Source organism: Drosophila bipectinata, chromosome 3R (genome assembly GCF_030179905.1).
Source record: "Drosophila bipectinata strain 14024-0381.07 chromosome 3R, DbipHiC1v2, whole genome shotgun sequence".
Lineage (NCBI taxonomy): Eukaryota > Metazoa > Arthropoda > Insecta > Diptera > Drosophilidae > Drosophila > Drosophila bipectinata.
The window spans coordinates 10,836,449-10,860,294 of record NC_091739.1 but is presented as its reverse complement, the minus strand read 5'-3'; the positions used below and the strand labels follow the sequence as shown (position 1 = coordinate 10,860,294).

At 42.0% G+C, this 23,846-nt stretch overlaps 1 protein-coding gene across 2 annotated transcripts in view; it reads right to left on the bottom strand.

Annotated features, from left to right (window-relative positions):
- Positions 1-2,215: 2,215 nt before the first annotated feature.
- side-III (sidestep III) overlaps positions 2,216-23,846 on the bottom strand; it is an 87,245-nt gene continuing 65,614 nt past the window's right edge. The window contains exons 7-18 of one of the 2 annotated variants that reach the window (XM_070280845.1): positions 22,121-22,327; positions 21,910-22,055; positions 21,524-21,674; positions 19,835-19,965; positions 19,616-19,775; positions 14,267-14,515; positions 13,549-13,674; positions 11,272-13,410; positions 8,916-9,050; positions 3,681-3,839; positions 3,233-3,480; positions 2,216-3,082 (exon numbers count right to left, since the gene is read on the bottom strand). In XM_070280845.1, coding sequence (XP_070136946.1) covers positions 2,471-3,082; positions 3,233-3,480; positions 3,681-3,839; positions 8,916-9,050; positions 11,272-13,410; positions 13,549-13,674; positions 14,267-14,515; positions 19,616-19,775; positions 19,835-19,965; positions 21,524-21,674; positions 21,910-22,055; positions 22,121-22,327 — 4,463 coding nt within the window. In that variant the 3' untranslated portion in view covers positions 2,216-2,470. Of the gene's footprint in view, positions 3,083-3,232; positions 3,481-3,680; positions 3,840-8,915; positions 9,051-11,271; positions 13,411-13,548; positions 13,675-14,266; positions 14,516-18,072; positions 18,119-19,615; positions 19,776-19,834; positions 19,966-21,523; positions 21,675-21,909; positions 22,056-22,120; positions 22,328-23,846 lie in introns of those variants that run through there. The other variant, XM_070280846.1, reaches the window with a different exon arrangement.

Here is a 23,846-nt window from a genome sequence, read left to right as displayed (position 1 = left end):
GGACCAACATTGAAACATCGATATACCGAAAGTTTTTAGAAATCGATAGATTAGAAGGGGGAGCTATAGACACAAATTAAAAGTTACAAAAGAAATGTAATACCTCTTTTTACTTTCAAATAGGATAAAATGTTGCCATAGTTATCTATATATGTGATGGAAATCTTAAGAACACAAATTACAACATTTAATATCGTGGAATTTAGCGCCAAACCGTTTGAACTTCTGTAGATGCTTACCAACACTACTTTGGAACTGCCAACTTGTGTCCAGCAGATACAAGAAGTATTAGCGGTCTATTTTTCTTTTATTTAAAAATGAAAGTTTTCTAATCTTTACGAAATTACTTCAATTTGGTATTTTTGAAATTTTAGTAAGAATTCCAAAGGGAATCAAGTAAAACAATTATATATCATTAATATGTTTACGTTTTATTTCTTACCATTAACATTATTACTTTATCACAAATATTTTAAGCATTTTTACATATGTAGTTAGTTACAATGATGTGTATATGTTTTTTAATGGGGTTGCCTTTATGCATGTAATTATTTACAACGTTTGCTCTCTTCGAGGCTCATAAAATACTTTTTGCTGACCGCGACATAAGGGCGTGATTCTACAGGTTTCGGTTCTTTTTAAAAATGTTTACTATTCGCACTCTTTTTTTAGATATCTACAGCGGGGACTTTTGCCTATAAATATGTATGTATAAACTTTGAGAAAGTTTACTATTTGCTTTTTGCCGGGAATGCTATAACTTTTACATTTAAACATTACATTGATCTCACTAGTCTCTATTGATGATTTCTGCTTAATATTTATTTCCATTACCAGTTTCGTTGGAAAGTCAAGACGTTATCGAAAGGAATGCTAAAATGATATGACAAACTTTTGAACACTTATAGTCGTTTAGCCCTTGTCTATGATATACAAATATTTATATTTACTTCCTCTAGCATTTTTATCTGCTGACTTTCAATATGAATTTATCTGATATGCTAATGCCTTGATAACAATTGCCAATGAAGAGTACAAGAATGGAAAGAGCCACAACCAACTATTTGAACTGCTCCCGAGTTCATAGCCCATAAATAATATGTACAAAATACTTTCGTTGTGAGTGTGTGGGTGTCTATAGGTCAACTGGTAATCAATGAGGTGTCGGCCAACTGCCAACTCCTCCGGAAGTGGCCAAGACGGGCTCATCAAATCGCCATCTCGTTGGGTGTTCGGTGTGCTTTTTATCCCGACTCGACCCGCATAAATCATTTTATTAGCTTATTAAAAACTTTTCCATTTATTGTCATCGTTTTGCGCTATCGTGCGCACAAATCCGTGCCCAGTTTTATTGTGTGCTCTATACCCATTCAATCGCTTGTGAGCTTATTACTGTGGCTGGGGTTTCTCGGTATCGTTTTCGGGTGGCTATCCCATATTTTTCTAAACTTTTCTTTATTGCTCACTTGTTGGCTGATGCTGCCTGCTAATAGCAGGGCAAAAAAAAAAAAAATAGGGCTTGCGGGGAGCGGCTGCTGTGACCATTAAATTCAAATCTGCTGCTGTTTTTGGCGCGTGTTTAAAAGTTAAATAATGACCAGCACTGGGCACGCAATGACGCAAGACGTGTCCAATATAACTTTTCCTCTTATTCGGGTCGGTTCTGGCTTTGATCTTGGGCTCTGCGTTGGCAGTTCAAATAGTTGTGGTTTTTTTCTGTCGGCTTAGGCAGGAGAGGATATGTTTTTGGGCATATATTTAAAGTTTTGTTTTTTTTGTTTTTATCCCGGACAAACAAATTCAACAACAAGTTTCGTTACGTAGTAAGAGCTTTCTACTTCCAGCATCTTGTGTAGTTCAGGGCTTGGAAGAATAGTTTCACCTTTTTGGGCAAGACCCCTTAAATTAAAAACTGAACTCGCTTCAAGACGCCGGAACATAGACTCCGATTTACACCAGTCAAAGTATATATAGTATACAATTACAGCTACGATTACACTTATCTTAAACATTTACAAACGAACAGAGACACAGACACACGCATTACATATTACATATTCATATTTTAGCTACTTTTCTAGGACTAAGAATTATTTCTAAGTGACGCCGCCGAACAGGAATTCCATGGAGTATTTTGGTCAAAATGAAAAGGTATTGAAATCGATTAACAGCAAGTAAAACTATAAAATCAAAAATAGAGTTTTCGAAAACATTGTTCGTTGTTTAAATACTGTTTTTTTTTAGATTTTTGACTAAGCCTTTAACCTAATAACCCAATAATTCCTAACAAGTTTCCAGAAATAAAGTTTAAATAATTAACACTAACAATTATTTTGACCACATCTCCATGTTTCTAGTTAGTAGTTCGCAGCCACTTTGATTCGGCTTTTATTTGGGGCTACTGCTGTGCGCCAGTCTTTTGGTTGGATGCCAGGATGCGACAGGATGCGCCCGACGGGCGGTCCCCCCTTTAAACGCAGCTCTCCGGCCCGGGCAGGGTGTCGGTGATTATGTGGTTGCGCCCTGCCGCCGACTTGTGCGTGATGGTATTCAGCTGCGACGGAGAGAGGCTGGTACCCGCGGCCATCACGGAGCTCGCGCCCATGCCAATGCCCATTCCCAGGCCCATGCCGAGACCCTTGGGTAGCGTCATGTGCGCAGCGGGCGGTGGCTTGTTCAGCCCGTAGTCTATCAGGCTGCTGGTGGTCAGGTAGTCAGCCAGGTTGAGCGGATCACGGTGCTGCTGATGCTGCTGCTGCTGCATGCTCCCACCCGGCTGCTGGGCCAGGTTGTGGGGCAGGGTGTGATGGAGGTAGCTCCCTCCCCCGGTGGACGGCCCATTGGCAGTCACTGTACTGCCGGCGGAGCTCAGCGTGCTGCTGCTTCCGCCAGTTCCCGCTGTGCCGGCTGCATAGCTGGCCATGCTTAGACCCAGTTGCTCGTAGCGACTTAGCGTGGGCATGGCATCGTACAGCAATGGGGGCGCTGTTCCGCCCCTCACCCCATTCGCTGCAGGATCACTGTCCAGTTTCAAAGTGCTCGACTGCGAGGGGGGGCTGCTCAGGTGCGGCGCATTAGAGTCCTGAAAATGATCATATGTTAGAATCGAATTGGTCTAGTTTGGTGAGTATTTGACTTTAAATATTAAAAGTACATTAAAAAAGGATAAATATTCATGCACAAAAAGAGGTCAGTTAGTTTGCAACGCCTACTCCTGGCTAGGGGCACTTACATAATCCCCGGCTTTGTGTCCTGAAACATTGCCGGCAATGGGAGCGGTCGATGCACCACCTCCGCCAGCGAACAATCCACTCGGCCGATTTCCCAACGGCGACGAGATGTCACCACCGTTAGTGGCACTCTTCTGGGCACTCAATATGTCCGGCTGCTTCTCGATTCCTTGCTTCAGGGTGTAGGCCACCACCAGTCGCTGGTGTCCAGCGCCTGTTTCCAGAGGCGCGGTTACCGTCACATCCATGCCTGTCAGGGGTTTGAAACATTAGTAACATGGCTGGGGGGATAGCTGCGTGAACACACGATTTGAATACCCTTGCAGATATATTCTATGCAGGAATATAGCTTAAATGCTTTATTCTAGCTTTATTCAATTTTATTTCTTACTAGCTGCAAGGGTATAAACTCAATCTGCAATGGATATCCAATATATAAGGAAAACTTACCCAGGTGCTTGTCTTTGTCATCACACATGTTGCGGGCACCTTGGCCCCTTCTCCGGCGAATGGCGATGACCACCACGGATAGAACTGCGATGCCCACTGTAAAGAGGGTGCCGGCAAGTAAAGCAGCCAGGGGCAAAATGGACAGACCCATGCGTCCATCTGAAAAAAATGGAGAATGAGATGATTTGTCAATAAAATAAAGTACTTAAAGGACTTTACAGCAAATAGTTTTATTTATTTAATATTCGATGATAAATGTCAATGATTAGCACTTAAAATACAATTTATGAAATAAAAAACACGTGCGTAAGTTATTTGCACGTTTATTTCCATGGTTTCTGACGATGAAAGCAATATCCCGGTTCTTTGTCCGACTGAATTCGATAAATAGCCATTGGTCGTTGAGGGTCCACTTGAATGCTGCTCGCGCAGCTCTTTTTCAGCCGAGCCAGCATCCATCCGACGCCCCTGTATGCGCTATACATCTCTATATGTACTACGTCCTCCAAACCCCTCGGATATATGTACACCTCACTCCTCTCACTCTCATATTTGCTGCTCCCATAAAACGCACGTCGCATGTCAAGTGGCTGCCACAGGCAGCGGCATTTCAGCGGCTGGCTCGCTTAGTTTGTTGTATTTGCGAGTGCTTTAACGTCGGCGCTAAGCATTTCAATTAAAATCCGTTTCCCAGCTGGATTTTCGGCCGATTCAGGGGGAAACGTAATTGAATATGCATTACAAGGCCGAACGCCACCCACACACACAGTGCGTATACGTAACCAAAACGATGAGACGCGACTTCCATCTTTGTACGTGTATGCATGTGTTGGTGTTTCAAATTCAACCAAATCGTGCGCGCCTGCGGATATGCAACACAGAATTTCAATAAGCAAACATAAGAGGCCGCCAATATTCGGAATACCAGGAACAGTAGCTATTACTTGTGAGAAACTGAGATATTTGCTTGGAATTTTGCAATAATTTAGCAATAGAATGGATTTCTGTTTCTAACAAAATGTTAAAAAAAAGGAAACTTTTTCAACCATATTTAACCTTTATTAAGATATCATTATTTAGCTTGTTAGTGCCGACTGTTTCAAATACCGGGCCTTGTCAGCCAAACGCCAAAGTTACAAATCAATAAATATTCTTTGGTGGATGCTGTTTCTACTGCTACTGTTTCCAAATGTTGACGAAACTGCGCCGCTGGCGAAATTGCTCATTTATGCATGGCTGCGTCTAAGCGAAAACATACATACGAATACAGGCACGACCGCAGTGTTGCAAATATATGTACATACATACATATATAGAATAAAACACCCACAGTAGCCATCGTTTATGTCCAATTTGTACGTGTGTTGTAATTGCTGGCACATGACTTTTAAAAAAAGGATAAACATGTATATTTCGCTCGTACAGCTCGATTCACAAAAGTTGTGCGGTGTTTCTATTTAGTTAGTTTATTTATGGCGTGTGCGTTTTAGATCAAAATTGTATTTTTCATGTTACTAAACCGTAAATATAGTAAATATTTAAAATGCTAATAAACTAGCCCCGTGGCTAGCACAGAAAGTGTGTTGTTGAAAGTGTTATGGTTAAATAGGATAGTTAGATTCAAACTTTGGCACCATGGTGTATTTAAATAAAGCGCCAAAGCACCAGAGGAGAAAATCACATGTAGGACAGCTAACAAGCTGACGTCCAACATTTTTAATTTTAATTAGATCAGGCTAAATGCCTGGCAATTGCATTTAACGAACGAGAAACGGGCCAGCGAATTCTGATTGGGAAAGCGGCGGCATCAATCATCAGAACTGTTTGCCTGGCCTGAATACAACGACCTTAACTAATTTCAAATTAGTGAGACTTTCCATTTAGTTACCCGCCATATATATACATATATGCACAACATAATACCGATTCGGAATTTATTTCTTAACGCTCATCCAAGCAGATAAATAATGTTTTATTTAATTTCGGGCTGTTCATGTAGCGTTTAAATGATTTATGAATCGATGCGCAGATTGGCGATGGAATGATTTAAATTAAATTCGAAATTTATTCGGTTTATTCAATGTCATGCCAAAGTGGAAATGATAATTCATTATAAATTCATCATTTCGTTTGATATTCGCCGTACACATGGCGGATACGTAATTTACTATCTCATTTGCGACAGAATGTGAAGAATTGGGCACTAAGACAGGCACGACCCAGCCTCCCCAACCACTCCCCCGTTCAAATTATCCACTTCGGCCCCCATCCGGCGACAAATCCCCAATCGCATCAGAAAACCCAACACAAAGGGCATAAAGGAATATAAAACCGAATCGAGCAATCGCTTGCCAAATAAAATGTATATTTGGCAACCAGGAAGAGGGCACTTGAAACCGAAACTGAACCGGAGAGCGACGACTCCAAGGACTACAAGGAGGACGACGGCACACAAGATGAGATGCCAAAAAGAAAAAGAAATTTAATTTAAATATAAGCACACTGGCGTAATGAAATTTTCACACTTGTGCAAATATTTACCAATAAAACCACCTGGAATGGTGTGCCAACGGAGCTTCCGGGCCACGATACTCTATGCACATGCCCCAACTTAAGCAGATAAGCCAGACAACCAACCAAAGAGCCATCGAGCGAGTCAGTTCGTGTGGGCATACCTGGTATACCGGGTTTACATTGGTCTGTCTGGTGTCTGGGTATATCGTACCGCATAACCACCAGGTCCGGAGCCAAGACCAAGCACCACTATGTGGTAGCAGCAGGATCCGCTTGAGCTGGAGCCGGAGCCGAAGCCGGAGTCCTGCGTGCCGCTCATAAGCCAATTGTTTGCATGGGTTTCATTTGGATGAGTGCAGGTCCTGGCTATCCTCCTTCCGGCTGCGTCTTCTCATAAGCTTAATTCGATTTAATGCTCCCGTTTGAGATATAAATGATTCGATGAGATGATGAAAAAGTGGATTGGTTAAAATGTATTGGGAATACTTCAAGCACTTGACAAAAATGGGGTGGACTTTTGAAGTGAAATTGAGTCCTAGGAGAAGCATTGTTGGTGTTCCTATGACTCCATAGTTTTAAAGAAAATTTCTCTCAGTGCCCGGCAACGTGCCCATGTGGGTTTTAAGAAGGGAATGCGTTTACACAAAGTAAGCATAAATAAAGAAAATGCTGTCTGCGTTTCAAGGAAACAACGTAGACAGCGGTGGAACAGAAAAAAATAAGAAGAATTGGGTGGGGCTGTCATCTATTGCAATGGCGGTCACATTTCCTTGCCGCCATCCTCCCTCAACCGCCCCTCACTCCAACCAAATTCGATCCGAGCTGTAACATATAATTTTATTTTATTTTACTTCACTTTCTGCACCGTTGTCTTTTGGGATATTGTATTCAGATAAGACATGTTTAATGTATTTTTTCTTGTCGTACAGTAATCGTTTATATTTTGTGCGCTTGGGCTTTGGGCTCAGAGCTCTACCTGTATCTGTATCTGTGTTTGTATCTGTATCCGTATCAGGGGCTCTTACAGTATCTGAGTATCTGAGAGAGGCTATAGCTCCGGAGCTCAGTGTCTGCCCGGTATCCGCCTTGAAGGTGTATGTGTGTGTTCGCATATAAACTGGTGTGGTATAATGTAACTCCTGGGGAATCTCTGTGTGTCAGTTTAGCATAACAAGATATTTCTTTTCTCTGTTGGGGTTTTACTTGCCATCGCTTTTTTTGGCTAAAACATGAAATTGATTATATTTACATTAATGTGGCATCAAGTGTTGCCATTGTAAAATATTTTGGTCTGCCCCCACCCCACACTTTTGTGCCAGAATTCTATATGGTTGTTGGCAGAAAAGCTTTTAGATTTACCAAAGGTGCAAATATTGACACTTGATGTAGGTGTACTGCATATATAGAGCATGTACTGCAAGTCTAAAAAATTAGGTCGCCCACATACGCATTGCCACTGGGAAGAAATATCTGAAGCCGGCATAGCTACTAGAGTTGTGGGATAAAACTCAAACTACTCATTTTTCCCAAGTGTAATCCCCATATCTGATAAGCTGGCCAGCATTCAATCTATCTCACACTCCTAAATAATGGCCATCTGCTGGAACCATCTCAATGGGCTGGATTGTGTGTCTGGAGCGCATTAAGGAGATGATTGAGTGGATTTGTTGTCCATGGTGATTGGCAACCGGACCGTTCAAATATGCAATTGTGCAGATAAACATTATTGGCTGACCAAGTGCGGACAGTATTTGGAGCCCAAGTAATATATATATAGCTCTCGATGCCGTCCAAATGCCTTCCATCATAATGACCATAATAATGATGTCGGTCAGGTAGTGTTGGCATTCGAATTGCACATGAAATAAATACTCGAAAGCTGCTCTATAATTTGCACATAATGATATTTGGTCCATTGAATGCCATAATTATTGTTGAATGCCAAATATTATAATATTCTCCACAAAGAAGAAAATTATTTCAGGTCTTACAATTGCCCGACAATCTTGGGAAAATTTGAGAAGATTATTTTGGTCTAATGTATTCTAATTAAATCCGATTCAAGAAAATGCTATTAAAATTTGATCAGATCAAAGTGTTTTGTATTTCAAATATGCCAACTGCTTTTATAGAGAAATATGGTGAATTTAAGACAATATATGGAGCACTCATTCTTGCAAAAAGTAATAGCATGTTTGGCATATTATTTTATCCAATACAAAAGGTAAAACAAGCTTCCCCCACAAACATACTCTTGAGAAACAAACACTTTTACACTTTTTACCTCAATTGTTGGATGAGAAGAAAAACTTTTAAAGAAAATTAGCGTCAAAGTTGAATAACAAAGCATGAATAAGAAATCTGTGTGTCACTACTTTGGCTACCTTGTAAAGGACGAAGGACGATGGAGGATGAGCTGGGCCAAAGTGGAGTTGCAGTGTCGCCCCAGCGTAAACAAAACTCGTTAAATAAAAGAGCAATTGTACTAACAGCGACAGCAACAACAACCGCACCAAAGAAATGAATGAAAGAAAGAAACTAAAACGGTTAAGCGGAATATGCAAATACTTGAATGACTTTTTAAAGGTGAAATGGCGCTTAAAAAGCAATGAATGCTCTGGTCCTTGGTCTAGGAGGGGGGCTAAGTTTCCATTCATTTTTTCACTGCCAGCTGGAAAAACTTTGGCGCAGTAGTTTCATTTTTTTTTAATATCCACCTACCTGAACGCTTGTCCGCCTCATTGATGGGCACATTCTCGAGGACAATCGGCTCGGAGCGTCCTTTCTGATTGACGCTGTAAACGAACAAGTGGAGGGCGGGATGGCCATCCGGATAGCTGTCCATGGGCATCAAATCTGGCGAGGAGAAAGATTGGCGGAAGGTTGATTAGATTGTCGGTCAATTCGTACACTTAATTTGCATAAATCGGATTATCGGCATTGCCGACATGACCTAATAAATTTTAAAATATTCCACTTCCGAGATTTTAGATTAATTGGGTTCGGAATCTCTGGCTTAATTAAAGAAAACAAATAAATCAATTTAATTTAATATTCTATCTAATATTCTGATGGCGAGGAGAGATAGTTGGACCCGGTTTTGATCATTAATTTCAAACTTGGTAGTACTGTGCCAACTTCATTAGGCAAACAGGCATTTAATTAGCACGTCGCGGTGCAAAAGTTCGGTCCCATAAAATGAAAAGTTCTTGACTGCGTGGATTTTTTTTTCGCCCCAGCCCTGGCCCCAGTCCTGACTCCTGATGCTTTCCCGATTCTGCTGTTTTTCCCTGTTTTTCCGTTTTCTGGTTTTTCTTAATGTGCGCATCAAAAGTTTTGTTTGTGGAAAGCTCATGCTCTCCTTGCACCGATAGCAGCTCATTAAAATGGCAACTACTGCAAAAGGGTGTGAGGCCGGGATGAGGCGGGGCTGAGCGCCAGGACTAATACGCATACATTGGCAAGCCGCAGGAACAAAAACAAATTCCCCCGATCCTTGCCCGACTTAGCCCCACTCTGCCCCCGCTCCAATCCATCCGACAGCGTCGTTAACACGCCTGTCTAACTAATCGTGACTTTACGCTTCGTTTGACTTTGCAAATATCGCTGAATACCAAACACCCACCCACTCACTGCCCTCCGTCACCCCTGAGTCATCGATATGGCACTAAGGCTTATAGTGGAAAAAGATGCCACTGCAGCTCAGGGGGCAAGGCGGCTAAAAGCCAACACCCAGGCCAGCAAGGATCAGATCTCCTTCGGCTGCTGCTCTTGCTCCTGGGAGGAGCTCGTTGCCAAGTTGCCAACTTTAATAATCCGAAATGTGGCTCATTAACTCGCCTCATACCCACCGAATCAAATGTAATATTATAATTTTCGGTTCCCTGTTGTTAACCTCCATGATAAATCTTGCTTTTTCAACAGCTCGATTCGAATTTTTGGCTCTGCTCTCTTTTTTGGTTTCGACGTTGGTATTGCCTTTGGGGTAAGCCACGCCTCCCCCGCCTCCAGATCCGCTGGAATCCTCTAGCTGGATGGCTGACTGGCTGGATGGCTGGCTGGCTGGCAGCATTCTATTTCATCCAATTCCCCACCTCAAAACGCCATTGGCATAAAAGTTTTGCTGACTAGCTAAAATTCATTACAACAAAACAGGCAGCAGCATGTGCCAGCAATGGTTCAGGGACATGAAATGTGGATGGAGCGGAGCGGGTATAAGGTCCTGGCAGCCTCAACTAATTAATCTGCGTAGTGCTGGCTGGCTAGCTGCACTGCTAAAAATAATGGTATTCTTTAAGTCGATTTAAACTTGTCTTACACATTAAAATAATAATGGTGTTAAGATGTTAGATAAAGTTCGGAAAGTTATTCAAGAAGTACTTTTGATACCTTATTTTCGTGAGCTTGAATCGAACATGGAATAATCAAAACTTGCTATAATGTCTAAGGACATAGAAAGTCATTCAATTTTATAATTTATTTTATATCGTATATAAGCCATTTTTTTCTTAGTGCAGACTTCCCCCAGACTTTCTTGTTGTCTTGAAGCCAACGCGCAATTTTGCCAGCTCAACTTTTTGCTCAGTTTGTTACTTTGATTTGTTTTTGTTTTTACTGTTGGTGCTACTGCCTCATGCCTCATGCTTCCTACCTCCCGGCACCTCTATAGTCCTGCCCCTTGTGCTTGCCCCTTGGATTGTTGTTGTTTTCTTGTTGCTTCTGGCCGCATAAAAGTCAAGTCTTTAGTTTGCGGCTTTCGCAGAGCACTGTAAATATTGTAGCGCCAACACCCTGGGCCTGGCCAGGTCCTGGGCCTCGTGATTTCTAAGCCAACCTCATTTAAATATAATAATGCATAAGCATCGTGTAATAAAACATTGCTTTGGGGGGCTGGAAATCTGCGGAAATATTGGATTTCCTTCAGCCATTAAAGTCCGAGCAATTGAGTTGCTGTCAGTGGAGCTTACTATTTAAATAAGTTGTTTAATGTTCACGGATTTTGTTAACAACAATTTAAAACAATTAATGCATTTAAAACTAAATAAAAACTCTCTTTAAAAATAGACTTTTCTGTTACCTGACAGATCTATTCGGAAGACTGGCACGTCCGCATAGGTGCTGGTCATGTTGAGTCTCAGCTTCCTCGATTGGGAGTCGTACGCCTCCAGGTAGAACTTCTGCTGCAGTCCACCGTCGTAGCCGGGCAAGCACTCCAGTTCCATCGTTGAGTAGATGATGTTGTCGTAGTTGTCGAAATTGATGGTTCCGCCCCCGTAGCCATCGTGCCCGCCTCCGGCCCCTGAACCACCACCACCTGAGCCACTGAGCAAGCTCTGGGTGACGACGCCATTACTAAAGCTGTACTCCATGCGTGAGTAGTCGAAATGCGGTTGCTGCCACTCGGCAGGTTCTGTGGTTCTTGTGCTAGTCCTGGTTTTCGTTTGTCCTGGCAGCGGAGTGGAAACTTTGATGGAGCTGGAGGAGGTCACCGCTGTTGCTGGCGTTGAGTCGCCGGCAGTGGAGAGAGCCACACTGGCCACAAAGTCATCATCGCTAACATTGTACATATCATCGACCTCGTCATCCTCCCCCTCCTCGGCTTCCTCCGCCTCCTCCACATTGTCCTCGAGTGACTCCAGATCCAGTTGCTGTTCCAGCGAGGACAACATGTCCTCGTGCGTCTGCCGTTTGCCATTCACCACCTCCACCGTCTCATATTCGCTCAAGTCGGCAGGGCCATCGGCCAAGTAATCGCCATCGGTGGCCAGCTGGGCAACATCTTCATCCAGGTCTGCATCGTCATCGCTGGGGTCTCCATCCGTGTCCGCATCCGCATCCATATCCTCGTCCTCATCCTCATCTTCGTCATCAGTATCCGTCTCGCCATCTGTCTCTGCCTCATCATCATCATTATCGTCGTCGTCGTCGTCGTCGTCACCGTTGTCGTCTTGCTCGTTTTTGGAGGACTCCTTGGAAGCAGTCGTCTCTGCAACAACTGCAGCAGCAACTGCTGATGTTGCTTCTGTTTCCTTGACATTGTTGCTACTAATTGCTGCTGCTGGCTGGTTGCTTATTTGTGGAGCATTCGGCGGCATCAACTGTTGCTCCTTCTGCTGCTGCTGAAGCATCTTTTGCTTCTCCTGTTTGTCACTGCTGGTTAAGGATTTGCGTGCTCGTTTAATGCTGCTTTTGCTGCCGCCACTACTTGCAACATCCTTCTCGATTTCCAGCGCCGTGGTGGCCGTGGCCATTGCTGCCAATGAGGTTGCGGACGAGGCAACTGATGATGTCGGGGAGGCTGCCGCTGCCACAGTCGCTAGAATGTCATTTGCTGCCTGCCGCTTTCTTCGCCTCAAAGTTGCATAATGATGGATTGTGTTGCCGTCGTGCTTCTTTGCTGGCTGCAGCTTCTTTTGCTGTTTGTGCATGTTTTTCTGTCGCTTATTAAAATACTTTTCTGGCACTTGGCCATTGTTGTTGGCTTTGCTTCTGCTGTTGCTCTTGCCATTGCTGTTGCCTACATGTGACATTGATAAATTTGATTTTGCTGGCTTTCGTTGGCTTGTTATTGATGCTCCTGGCTGGAGTAACTTCCTCTTGTTGTTGCTGTTGCTGGTGTGTGCATCCAGCTGATGTTGCTCCTTGTTTTTCTTAGGAATTGGCTGCTGTTGCTGCTGGCTGGCCCGTCGCATTCGCTGCTTCCCCGACTGTGCCACCTGCAATCCATCAGTTCTGCTATCACTGCCTTTGGACTTGCCAGCAGTGGCCTGTTGTTGCTGCTTCTGCTGATGTTGCTGCTTCTTCTGCTGTTGCTGCTGCTGGGACTGTTTCTTCTGACGTTGCCGTTCGATTGCCGCCAGTGTCTGTGACGGTGTGAATGATGTCCGCTTGTTGAGTCGCTGCAATTGCTGCTGGGTGAGTTTCTTATTATTAGATTTGACCTGGCCAGCACCCGGCTTGCCCCTCATATTTTTATTGGTGGCATTGTTTCGGGATGTGGCATTGTTGCTCCTCTGGCTGTTGCTGTTGCTGCCATTACTATTGGCATTATGGCGCTCACGTACGTACTCCATGTGCGGATAATTCGACTCGTGTCTGCCGTATTGTGTGGGCAGCATTTGATTGGCATGCATTGTCGTCTGATTCGATGAGTTCAGCGAGGCGGAGGTCACCACATACGGCCGGAGAGTACAGTTCCGTAATGCCCCTGGCTTAGCTACAATGATCGATGGAGGAAATAATACAGAAATAGTGTCAGTGTGTCTCGAGAGATTGCGGAAATGAGTTTATATTTTATATACAATTTCAAAGTTTAATTTCTTGGTTTAGCTTCTAATATCATTAGATTCCTTACCTGCTGGCACCACTTGAAAAACACACGGATCCGACTGCTTTCCAATAGCATTCCGGCCGTAACAGGCCAATGTTCCGTAGTCCCTCTCACCTTTTGGCGTGTAGATCAGCTCGCTGATGGTCTCCACTGTTGGGCGAAACAGAAATAAGAATACAGGTGTAAATTGCAATTCAGTTGTGGCTCTTATTATTACGTTAAATTGCCCTTTTCGGCAAAGTTAAATGAAATAAGTTCTGCTTGCCCAAGCAGCTCAGTCAAGCCAACTGGGACGATGGCAGATAATCCAATTTACGGCTGTGCGAGTACGAGAGTATGTGCATGATATTGATAAAAGTCCGTACACTTTAGGCCACCCGCCCACCTTCATTGTCTCCATTATGCTGTATGCTGTATGCTGTATGCTATATGTAGCAGCCACCTCTGGCCAAACTCTGGCCTTTGCGAAATGTTAATTTCTAATGCCTGCTCAAGCGCAAGCACATGCAAATGCCTCTCCACTGCCTATGCCGCAGAGATGCAGATGCTGCAAGCTCGCCTTCGGCTCTATGCACTATAAACCATGCCAAGTGGCAATGTATTTTAATTGAAAAAACTTCTCAACTCTTTTGAAAAAAAAATAAAACCAATTGAGCAATTTCTTTTATAAAATTAAAATATTTTAAAGTGATAAATAAATCTTAAATATTTTTTGAAATATTTTCGCAGTGCCTTTACTTACCATAGCTCTCGAAGTGCGTCTCATTGGACTCCACAACAGTGCGCCTCACATCGCTGGTGGTGGTCATGGTGGGATCCTGAATGGTGGCATAGTGGCCCGAGGGCACCTCAAAGTGTTCGCCACTGGAGGAGAAAGTCCATTCGAAATCAATTTCGGGCGGATCCGAGTTGACGCGGCAGGGAATGGGCACGGCCTCCTCCAAGGAGGCGCCAATCACGGTGATGGTGCTGCTGCTGCAGACGGGCGCATCTGTTGGCGACACAATTGAGAGATCGAATTTAGAAAGGACGAAGGACTACTGGAAGGATGGGAACTAGGGCCAGCAAAATGCAAAATAATGAGCAGCTGCAATTGTCCGATTGTCCTTTGTCTTATATCAAGTATTTATATTGCAAACATTGTGCTGACAGGCCAGAGGGATGGGGAGTTCCGGCCAAATTGACAGCTACGATTTTCAATTTAAGCCAAGCAGCTGACGTACAATATTGGCGCAGGTATGAGGTGACAACTTAAAGCTTTACAATTTAAATTTTTACAAAAGAAAACTCAAGGGGTTTGCAACTTGCCATTACTTTATAATTGATAAAAAGGCTTTCAGACACCGCAAATTAGCTTCAATTAGTCTGTTAAGCGGCTTAAAAAAATTAGTTGTGCTCACTCCACTTCCAATTTGAGACATCTTTAAGTTAAAGACTTTAGAAAATATCGATTCCCAACCTCATCCTAATCCGGTGCTTAAAAGTTTTTGTCATAGCTTGGAGAGACTCCCCCTACACGCGACTCATGATTTATTCAAAGTAAACTCATTTTGCGTTTTTGGCTACAAACGATTGAACTTGAAATTTTATGTTATACACGCGGCATGCCGAAAATGTCGCCCCTTTCCCCAACAACACACACGTGCTGGGGGTCGGCAAAAAAAAACTTTTGCTAGCAACTTTTCAAAACTGCGCCAAGTGTGCGATGTGCGACGCATTCTGTTTCTTGTTCGTCCTCCGGCAACGGAATTTCGCCATAAACAACCCAGCAACAAGACAACAACAGCAGGAGGAGCAACATCAGACAACACACGCCTCGCTCTAAGCACCTGAAGGCATTTATTACCAAAGCCGCAACACTTTTCGTTGCTTTTTTATTAAAAATTATTCGAAAAGTTAGTATGTGTCGCAGGCATAAGCCGAAAATCGTGTAATGAGTTTGTATACAAATATTTGAGCACTTTTCGGGAAAGTTATTCCAGGAACTACGAAGAAATATGTGATTAGCTGAAGGGGACATCTTAAACCCTTTTTAAAATGGATTCAAAAAAATAATCTATTAAAAAAGTGATACAGCAAAAGCAAGGCAAGGTCCCCTTCAAAAATAAGGATAATGCATTGAGCCCCGAAAAGGCCTCAAGCGATGGCCATATCTTTGACAATAATCATCCGAATCTTGAGCGGAATATCTTAAACAATTAGTGGAAGGATTCTCTATCAATCTGTATTAAAATCTACAAACGAAATATTTTTTCGATTTATCGTCAAATTTTCTGGATGGTCTCCTTCAAAAATGGGGAAAAGGCACTGAACCCAAAAATGGCCCCAAGCGATGGCCATATCTTTGCCAATAATTATCCGATTCCAAAGCGGTATATCTTAAACGATTTGTGGAAGGATTCTCTATAAATCGGCATTAAAATCTACAAACGAAATATTTTTTCAATTTTTTTTCAAATTTTCTGGATGGTCCCCTTTAAAAATGGGGAAAATGCACTGAACGCCGAAATGGCCCCAAGCGATGGCCATATCTTTGCCAATAAGTTTCCGATTCTTGAGCGGGATATCTTGAACGATTTGTGGAAGGATTCTCTATAAATCGGCATTAAAATCTACAAACGAAATATTTTTTCGATTTTTTGTCAAATTTCCTGGATGGTCCGCTTCAAAAATGGGGAAAATACACTGAACGCCGATATCTTTGCAAATAATTATCCGATTATTGAGCGAAACTCTTAAAAGATTTGTGCATCAAATCATGATTCATGGGCGAACTGACGTTTTTTTAACTGAGGACTTAAGTGGGCAGCTGACTGTTTATTTACTGCACACAAGGACCTTTGTGATTTGGGTTTTTGCTAACTAGATATCGTTATCCAGTAGTGTTGGGCACAACTGATTCTCTGCAACACTGGCAGCCCTGGATGGTGGAGGGCAATTCGCTGGATGAGCACGTCCAGGAACCACGAACTAAAAACCACTAAAAGTGCCAGACGCATTTTTAAGCAATTGTTATTAACTGAAGTTCAGGCCATAAATTTTTTCATGCAAATTGGAGTGAGTGCTATGAATCTGCGGCATAAGTACGCAATTTCGGATTATTATAAATATTGCGGGGGATAAAGCTGCAGTTGATTGCTCAGTTTTATGATCCCATGGACTAGCATGCAGTGAAATGAAGAATTGCCACCCCGAAAAACGCCGGAGTCTATCCGTATCCTTGAGCTCATAATAATATTTTTATGGGGGCGTCAATTTCACAATCGTAGAATGTCGATTTTAATGTTTGCTGATTAATTTCTGCCCAGATATGGGGCGACTGCCTTCTGCTATAAATCAATTTATCTCAATCAATGTGGCACAATAAAGAAGCCCCAGATCCGAATAAAAGGTAGGAGCCCCTCTATCCCACAACCCGTTTCCCATATACCATATCCGATAACCCATAAGCCATAACCCATATCCCTTCCCATTTCCAATCAACCATCAATCCATTCATTCCGCTGTATGTAAATGTTTACGTGGCGTATGCGCGATGCTCGTGTAAATAGCCAACGTTGTATTTGCACGGCAGTCGGTGGCGGTGTATCCTTATGCATTGTACTCGTATTTACTTTCAATTATCGTAATTATCAAAAAGGGTAACACGGGTATTGGATATTCGGTAATGGCAAGGCAATGCAAACGTTTGCTGATGTCTTCGGTTTTTCGTTGTTCGTGCAGTTTATTTTTTTTTTATTGGGGTTTGGTTTGCTTTTGTTGCCCGTTGTTTCTCATTCATTTTCGATTTCATATCCCCGTGCTGATGCTGCGAAAATTTTGTTTTCACTGAACTCAGCCAGTTGTAGCTACTTATTTGAGTTTCAAGTTCGGATTCCCATTCAATTCGATTTGCCATCTGTGCAGGGAGGCGTGCAAATTGCGAATAATTAGCATTCTTCATATTTTTATTGTAGCTTATTTAACTAACCATGCAAACAGGGTCTCATGGCATCAAAATATTCATTAGCCTGCCCAATTATTGAAATATAAATTTCTTAACGTGTTTTGCTTTCATGTGGCCTGCAGTGGTTTTTTATTTCGCTTTAAATATGCAAAATAAAAACCAAATTGAATCCCACAACTGGTGCATAAATTTTCCCGGGGGCTGTGGGAGTGTGTGTGAGGGAATACACCTGACCTGACCGTCCTGTGCTCGCTCACCTGACCTTACCCATAATTATAAATGGTTTAATAATGACTGTGAGTTTCAATAATAAAAGCAGATCATTCATTTTTATTACCCGCCCTCCCAGCTGACACGTTAAGTTCTGGGGCTAAACTTTTGGCCCCCGATGGAATGACCGGACCGGACGGATACTTTATGAAAACATATGCATATTTATGCACAAGCAAACACAAACATCCAAGGGTCACACACGCCCACACAACAACACACAACACACACTGACACCGTTTTGTATTTAAGCATCATTAATTATTTAGAAATACAGTCGGAAGTAAATGCTCTATAAAGGTAATTGAGACATTTTCAATATGTGTACGTACACAAAGGCTCCGAGCGGCGTTTATCGGTCATTTATTTTTCCACCACCGGGTCTGTCCACAAAATATAATTACATACTAGACTGCTGGGGCTTGAAAGTGTGAATGACGACGCCTGAATTGTCGGCAGTTCGCATTGTGGCATTAGACATGGCCATCAAATCCTAGTTGTGACAATTAGAAATCAATTGAGTTATCACTTGTTTGGTTTCAATTTACACTTGGCCCTGAAAGGCAGACTGTGAGGGTAATTGGACTCTCCGAAAAGTGTCAATTAAGTGGGATAAGGACATGGGAAATGTGGCAGGTGTTTAATATTCCAAGACGCCTTGCTAGTTAAGTACTAATGATTTAACAAATAATTTTAAGTTTCCTCACAAACTGTCCCATTTCCATTATGCAGGGTATCAAGTCAGTGCAATCTGTTCAAGTATTTTTAATTAAATGTTGTTATTTATATTGCCATAACTATGCCAAAATGTGGCCAAAGTACTTGTAAATGGATATCACCTTTTGAGCAAATAACACATGAAAAGCCCTGCAGCGTCAAATAATTTCAAATGACAACAATGCTCAAAATTTCAATTTGCATTTAAGGTCTGTTCTGGGATTTGATATTTGCTATGACAATTCAAAGGCTTGATAGTTTTACATTCAAAGCAAATGCTATTTTTCTTCTTTGAGAAGCTTTGAGGAGCTTGACATGAACCCTGGCCTCAGCTAGAGGCTTCGGACAAATTAATTAGCATACCTTTCACAGAGTATCGAACATTGCGGTCGAAAAATTAACATAATAATATTCACACAATGCATTGATGTTTTGTGTTTTTGGCATTCAAAAATTTGTAAAGTTCTGACGGCTTTGGTTTTTAGTACAACACATACTCAAAATGCACTCACGTACACGAAAAATATGCATTTTGAGCCGTAAACGGATGACAGCCGTTCGGCACAATATACGTACATTTTAGATGTGTAATGTTACGGCTTTTTGCACAAAATATTTTGTGTCATTTTATCATACTTTAGTTTGCTGGCCATCCTGTGTGGTCTTTTGGCCAACAAAAAAAAAATGGTATATATTGTGCGATTTTGTCAAGTGCACTGCCGTCGTGTTGTTGTTACTGTGGCTACCATTTTTGTATGTGGGTGTGGCTGCCATTGTGGAACGATATCGAAGGAATGTGTGAATATGTTTAGTTTCCTGCCTCTCTTTCACTTCATCTATTACCATCTCTCTCTTTTATGTGCGTGTCTATTTGCACAAAAATTTATGCATATGTATTTTTAATGCTCCGCTCCAATGATATCAACTGTCAGCATAATTTTAGCAATTTTTTGGGTATTTTAATATTTCCATTTTTGTTTCAGAAATATTACAATCTATTCTAAACTGGGCTTTGTCATTGCATTTATTTCATTTCGATTCTGTATCAAATATTCGATTTTGGTAACTAGTCTTTTTACTGAAAACTATCAAATTGCTTAACAACTATTTCAAACAAATTGAAATGCTAATTTTATAGTTTTTTTTATTTAAACTTACATCGAATCCTTAGATTGACTGGAGCAGACTGGGTTTCCCCTCTGTCGTTTGCCGCCGAACAGGCATAAAATCCAGAGTGGACCCTGCCCACCCGTTGCAAGACCAGAGATCGAGTGGATATGATGATGCCCCAAGACACATTCTGGGTGACCGGTTGACCCTGGTAGACCAGAAGATGGCTCATTATTTTTGAGCAATTAAATTTCGGTTAAAACTCACGTCGTGCGACCACATGATGCGGTGCTCCTTGGGATTGGACTTAATGTGGCACTCGAAGTAGACGTCGTCGCCCTCTTTAATGTCGTCCGGCCGCAGAGTGGAGCCCAGCGATAAGGTGACCTGTGGTGGATCTGAAAATGAGTAAAAAACACGCCCAGTTATTTTTAGTAAAGTATCCATTTTAATTGGTTTCGCTAATATGCTAATTTTGTTGTGCTGTGAGCGCTCTTTTGCTGTGTTGTATTTTTTAAAATTGAAGGCAACCGTGCGAGCGGCCTCATATAAAATCGAAAAATATTATTGCATAATAAAACGTCCTGCCGTTGTCGTCAATCTACAACGCCGCAGCGCGTCCCATAAAAGTTAACAACGCATCGCCGGAACCGCGCTGTAAACCCCTCTCCATGTTCGATCCCGTATCCGGAATCCGGGCGCCAAGAAGCAGCCACCCTGCCGCCCAATGAGTATGACAAAAATTTTTAAATTAAAATCGTTCCGCTGCCGCGAGTGACGCCCCAATATCAATGATGGATCATATAAAATATTTAGTGCTTTTCTTGCCATTATCCTTTCCATTTTTACAACATCATGATTGGACGTCAAAGAAGGTGCCTGAAAGCAGCAAATTGTAGCTGTTATGGTTGAAGAAAGTGCCTGAGAAAGGGTGAATCAGACTCCCAATAGTCAGACACAAGATTATATTATGAAAAAATAAATCGTCAAGGTGGCTTGTGTGCTTTTCACTTTCTTTACTTTACTTTCTATTCGAAAATATGGATCCATTAAAAGCATAATTCCCTAAAAGCTGCTTTCCCCATATGGTTATATTTTTGTCTATTCCATTCATTTGTATTTTTTTCTGTAACACGAAAAAAGGATGAAAGCCAAAGGAAAAGTTTCTCTTACTTCTAGTTGGAACCTTACGCGCTCTGACATACAATATTTATGGTAAAATTTGGCATATATAGCTGGGGATCTATGTACGATTTTAAAATTCAATAAATTTATGATTATCCTAAAGAAAGACCCAAGGCAAAACAAAGTGAAAACTAAGGGATACTTTAGTATGGGACAAACTTAAACCATATCTTTTTTCGCCACTTTGACCTTCAACTAAAGTTGAGACCTTGGAGAAGTGGGGGGTGTGACTTTGGGCGTTGATTTTAAATTGATAATCATATAAAGTAAAATTTATGGCATTCTGCTGGCGTTGGAGCAAATATGCGAAACGAGGCAAAACAACCAACAAATTTTTCGCCGGATTTTTTATGGCCACGCTAAAAGTCAACGGAATAAATATTGACATATGAGCGAACGGCTTCATACTGGGCCAGAATGGCAAATGCAAAAAAATATAGGGCAGTTCAGGGCAGGGCAGAGGCGAGAGGGCCCAGCATGTAAATAATGCCATATAATTTAGACTTATTTGCACAGGCGACTTTGATTTGTGCCCCAGCTGCATTTATGGTAATTCTAATCGATTTTGCAGAATGTAGTGGCACTGAAAATATTTTTAAAAGTTCCATTGGAATCGTTTTGTTAACACGGGATATAGTCTATAACCAAACCATACTATTGTACCATAAATGATAGTTCTTTATAATTATAGTGAAAAGTATCTGGTTGAATGATTTCCTCTTAATAAATAATTTTTTAAGTGCATTTATGGAGAGAAAACCTTCTACTTACAAATGACATTCATCATAAGCGAGTCCTCGATGGCCGAGTTCTGCAGCCGGGGATTGGAGCCTTCGCACTTGAGCATCGTGCCGTCGTCCTCAGGTTGTGGATAAAATGTCAATGTGGATATGACTCGACCATTGGCTTGGCTCGTTGACAGCTATGTGGGTGGAGGGGCGGCAGATAAAGTGAAATCGATTAGAAAAGTGCCCACCTCCGCATACTTCCTCCGCACTAAGGCAGAGAAAATTCATAAATAAGGTGAGGCTATAACACGATTGATTGCGAGATGGCACTTAGGAAAAATACTGACAAACTTATAAAAAGAGTAAAATCTTTACAACTCAAAGATGGAAATATGTAACAACATTTTTTCGAGTGCATTTAGACCTTACCATGCCACGTTTGAAGGGCCGATTATTTTGCGTCCATTTGATTTCCGTGTCCGGCACCGAACCAGCCACAATGCAGGTGAGATTGTACTGCGTGTTCGAGGCGAAGACCTTCAACTTATTGGTTAAATTGACTGATGTGGGTTTGACTGTGGATGGTTTAAGGGGATTAGCCGTGACTCGCAATATTGACTGGAGTTCGGTAGCCACTCACGTAACATTTCGATGCGAATGCTGCGCTCCACGGGCGCCACCAGTTTCGTGTTCGAGGCCTGACAGCGGTACGTGTTGTTCAGGGCGTTGCGCGAGATTTGGGCCACCTCCAGGCGGTTGACGGTCACATGGCGGCCCATGGACACCCCACTGCCCGCCTCCAGGGTGCGGGTTCCATTCAGCCAGGTCACCGTTGGCTCCGGGCGACCTGTTGATAAAAAAGGGCAACAAATTCACATTGATATTGGAGGGAAGGACTTTAAGTACTACGTGTTGTATTTGGTGGAGTTTAAAGCCTAAGTGGATACATTTTTGTTGAAGTTTTGTTAAAGATTAAAATTATCATCTAGATTTCAAGTCTGGATATTCCATTCCCGGCCATTAATATTTATAAAGAATGAGAGCCATAGTTCACTCTAAGCTCAAAGGGATATAATTTCAGAGTTTCTTGTCAAGTGCTCGCATTTCAAATTTAAATTTAGATTAATGTTTAATGCATAAATTAATTTTAAATTTTGTGCCAACTGTTTTTCGCTGCTAACAAACTTTTCCACTCATGCATTATTAACCCATCCGTCTAGCGAGAGTTTCCCGAGGTGGGTTTTCTAAACGGAAGCGGCGTGACCACAGGGCCGCGTTCGAAAATTTATGACCGAAAAATAACAAAAAAAAAATGAAAGAAACTTTCAACATTTTAATGATAATGCGCATTTAGCAGTGTGTACCCAAGGCTTTTAAAAAAGGCTTAGCCAGCTTAACTAGCAAAGTTGGGGCACTGCCCGAGAAGGCTGGCCGTGGAAGGACGAAAGACCAACGGGGGGCTTGGGAAATGGAAAATGGGAAAGGGACCGTCACGGGTTTCCCAACGAACGCATAAGCGTGAATATTGAATTAGTTGGTTTGGGAAGCGAATTGGGGGAGCTGCAGAAAGTTTTTTGGGGACAGCTGATGACCCTGAATGGGAAACAATACGGGCGGTGGGCACTAAGGACAAAAAAACCGAAACTGAGACGCAAATTTATTTCAACGTAAAGCCACACAACTGTGGATATTAATTAAAGTAAAATTCGCCATTTTTTTTTCGTCACATCTCTCACACAAAAATTTAAAATTGAGCCAATTATTTTAACAACTTGAAGGCATCTTTTCTTTATTAAGTTTTCTTAATTTGCCCAATCAATATTTATTTTTGGTTTTCAAGAAGAAAAATCAAGAATATCCCTTCATCGACGAGCTTAAATTTGATAAAAGTTTCTCCTTTTGAACAGAGTAGAAGAAAAAGGTATTTTCTGCATCAATATGCCACTCTACCTTCCTCCATTTACTCAATGAGCATAAATATTAAATTTTATAAAATATCACATGCCTATATGTTCAACAGACTATCGATTTACTCTTCAGAGTTGCAGACTCCCGATGCAGTTTCCCGATTCTGCAGTTTGGCATTTCAATTGAAATTCTGCAATCACTTTTTCGCTTTACTGGCATCTCTCAATGCTTTCTCTAAGAGATAGGGACAGTGCGAGAGCGAGAACGAGAAAGGAGAAAGTGGAGAGGGTGAAAGCATTTCACTCGCTCACATATCAAATGTACGAAAATATTTTTAATCCGTTTAAGTGCCCGAAAGCGCTTGGGTCCAGGTCCTGGGGGCGGCTTGCTTTTGCCATTGGGCTTGGTATGGTTTGGGCCATTAAGTGAGCCAAGTGAATGCGGCGGAAATGAGCAAC